This window comes from Pristiophorus japonicus, chromosome 22 (genome assembly GCF_044704955.1).
Source record: "Pristiophorus japonicus isolate sPriJap1 chromosome 22, sPriJap1.hap1, whole genome shotgun sequence".
Lineage (NCBI taxonomy): Eukaryota > Metazoa > Chordata > Chondrichthyes > Pristiophoridae > Pristiophorus > Pristiophorus japonicus.
In genome coordinates, this window is record NC_091998.1 from 3,778,794 (window position 1) to 3,780,143 (window position 1,350).

General features: G+C 57.5%; 1 protein-coding gene across 1 annotated transcript; it reads left to right on the top strand.

Annotated features, from left to right (window-relative positions):
- Window positions 1-277: 277 nt before the first annotated feature.
- Window positions 278-919, top strand: LOC139235160 (neurogenin-3-like). The gene has a single exon (XM_070866379.1). It carries the CDS (start codon window positions 278-280, stop codon window positions 917-919), a length of 642 nt encoding a protein of 213 aa, XP_070722480.1.
- The last annotated feature ends 431 nt before the right edge of the window (window positions 920-1,350 follow it).

Genomic DNA, 1,350 nt, shown 5'->3' on the forward strand with positions numbered 1-1,350 from the left:
CATTCTATCCTGTTTTAAGTTAAAATCACCGAAGCGGAACATTATTGCGCCCTGTATTTGCGCCCAGTCCCAACCTTTTGCAAATAATGTCCTTTGCTTTCCTGCCATGCTTCATGCTCCCGGCTTTTGCATCAGTAAGTTTCCATTTATGTTTCTGCAAGCTCTTATTGTTGAGAAAGTGAGGTGGGTTTGGGGGTTGGTTTTCTGAGTGTGTGCACAGTCGCGGTGCTAATATCTGTGGTCCTCTCTCCCTCCCTCTCTCCCTCCCTCTCTCAGGATGCCTCCCAAAACCGGTTGCTCGCCCGTGTCGTTCAGCAGCGAGGGAGACCAGTACTTCACTCTGTCCGAGGACGAGAGCTCATCCTTCCATTCGAGCAGCGCCCCGGCCCCGGAACATGCCGCCCGCCGCTCCGCCTCCGGCTCCGGGGACCAGGCGGGCGGATTGCGCTCCCGGAAAGCCAGCGCGGAGCCCAAGCGGCAGAAAGCCAAGAGCCGGCCCCGGGCGAAGAGCGAGGTCACGGCCACCAAGCAGCGGAAGAACCGGAGAACCAAAGCGAACGACCGGGAGAGAAACCGCATGCACAACCTGAACGACGCCCTGGACGCGCTGCGCGGGGTTCTGCCCACGTTCCCGGACGATGCCAAACTCACCAAGATCGAGACTCTGCGCTTCGCCCACAATTACATCTGGGCGCTGACGGAAACTCTGCGGATGGCGGATCAGGGGCGCCAGGACGGTGAGGGGCGCCGGTACGAGGTGCCCAGCCCCCGGAGCCTCTGCTCACCCTCCTCCTCCTCCTCGGACTGGGAATCCTCGCACTCCCCGGAAACTCTCAGCTCCGCCGACGAGATTTTCCTGTCGGTGCAGCCGGAGCGCATCCACCTCCTGCACAGTCCGCCCTTCGCCGGTTTTGTTTGACCTGAACTGCGCGATTTTCCTGCTCCGCACGCTCGCTCTGCAGTTTTGCGTCGTTGCTGCGCCGATTGCAGAAAGACTATTTTTAGACGTGCGGTGCCGGCGCTCTCTCGCAAGGTTTGCCTTATTCCTGGACCCTCCAATATTGCACTTTGCTAATGCTGTACAAAGGACGTTGGTTTTAGATTGTGTGTCTGTGTTGGGGAGGGGGTTGTGAATGGACTAACTCTCCCCTAGCGGGACCAGGTCAGAGATTGTGAGGTCCGGAGACTCGGTCAGACTGACCAGGACAACACACAAGTAAAATACCGCGGATGCTGGAATCTGAAATAAAAACAGAAAATGCTGGAAATCTCAGCGGGTCAGGCAGCATCTGTGGAGAGAGAAACAAAGTTAACGTTTCCGGTCGCTGACCCTGTGTCTCTGCACAGATG

Coding starts and splice junctions, on each gene's coding strand:
- LOC139235160 (XM_070866379.1), top strand. CDS start 278: ATGCCTCCCAAAACCGGTTGCTCGCCCGTGTCGTTCAGCAGCGAGGGA.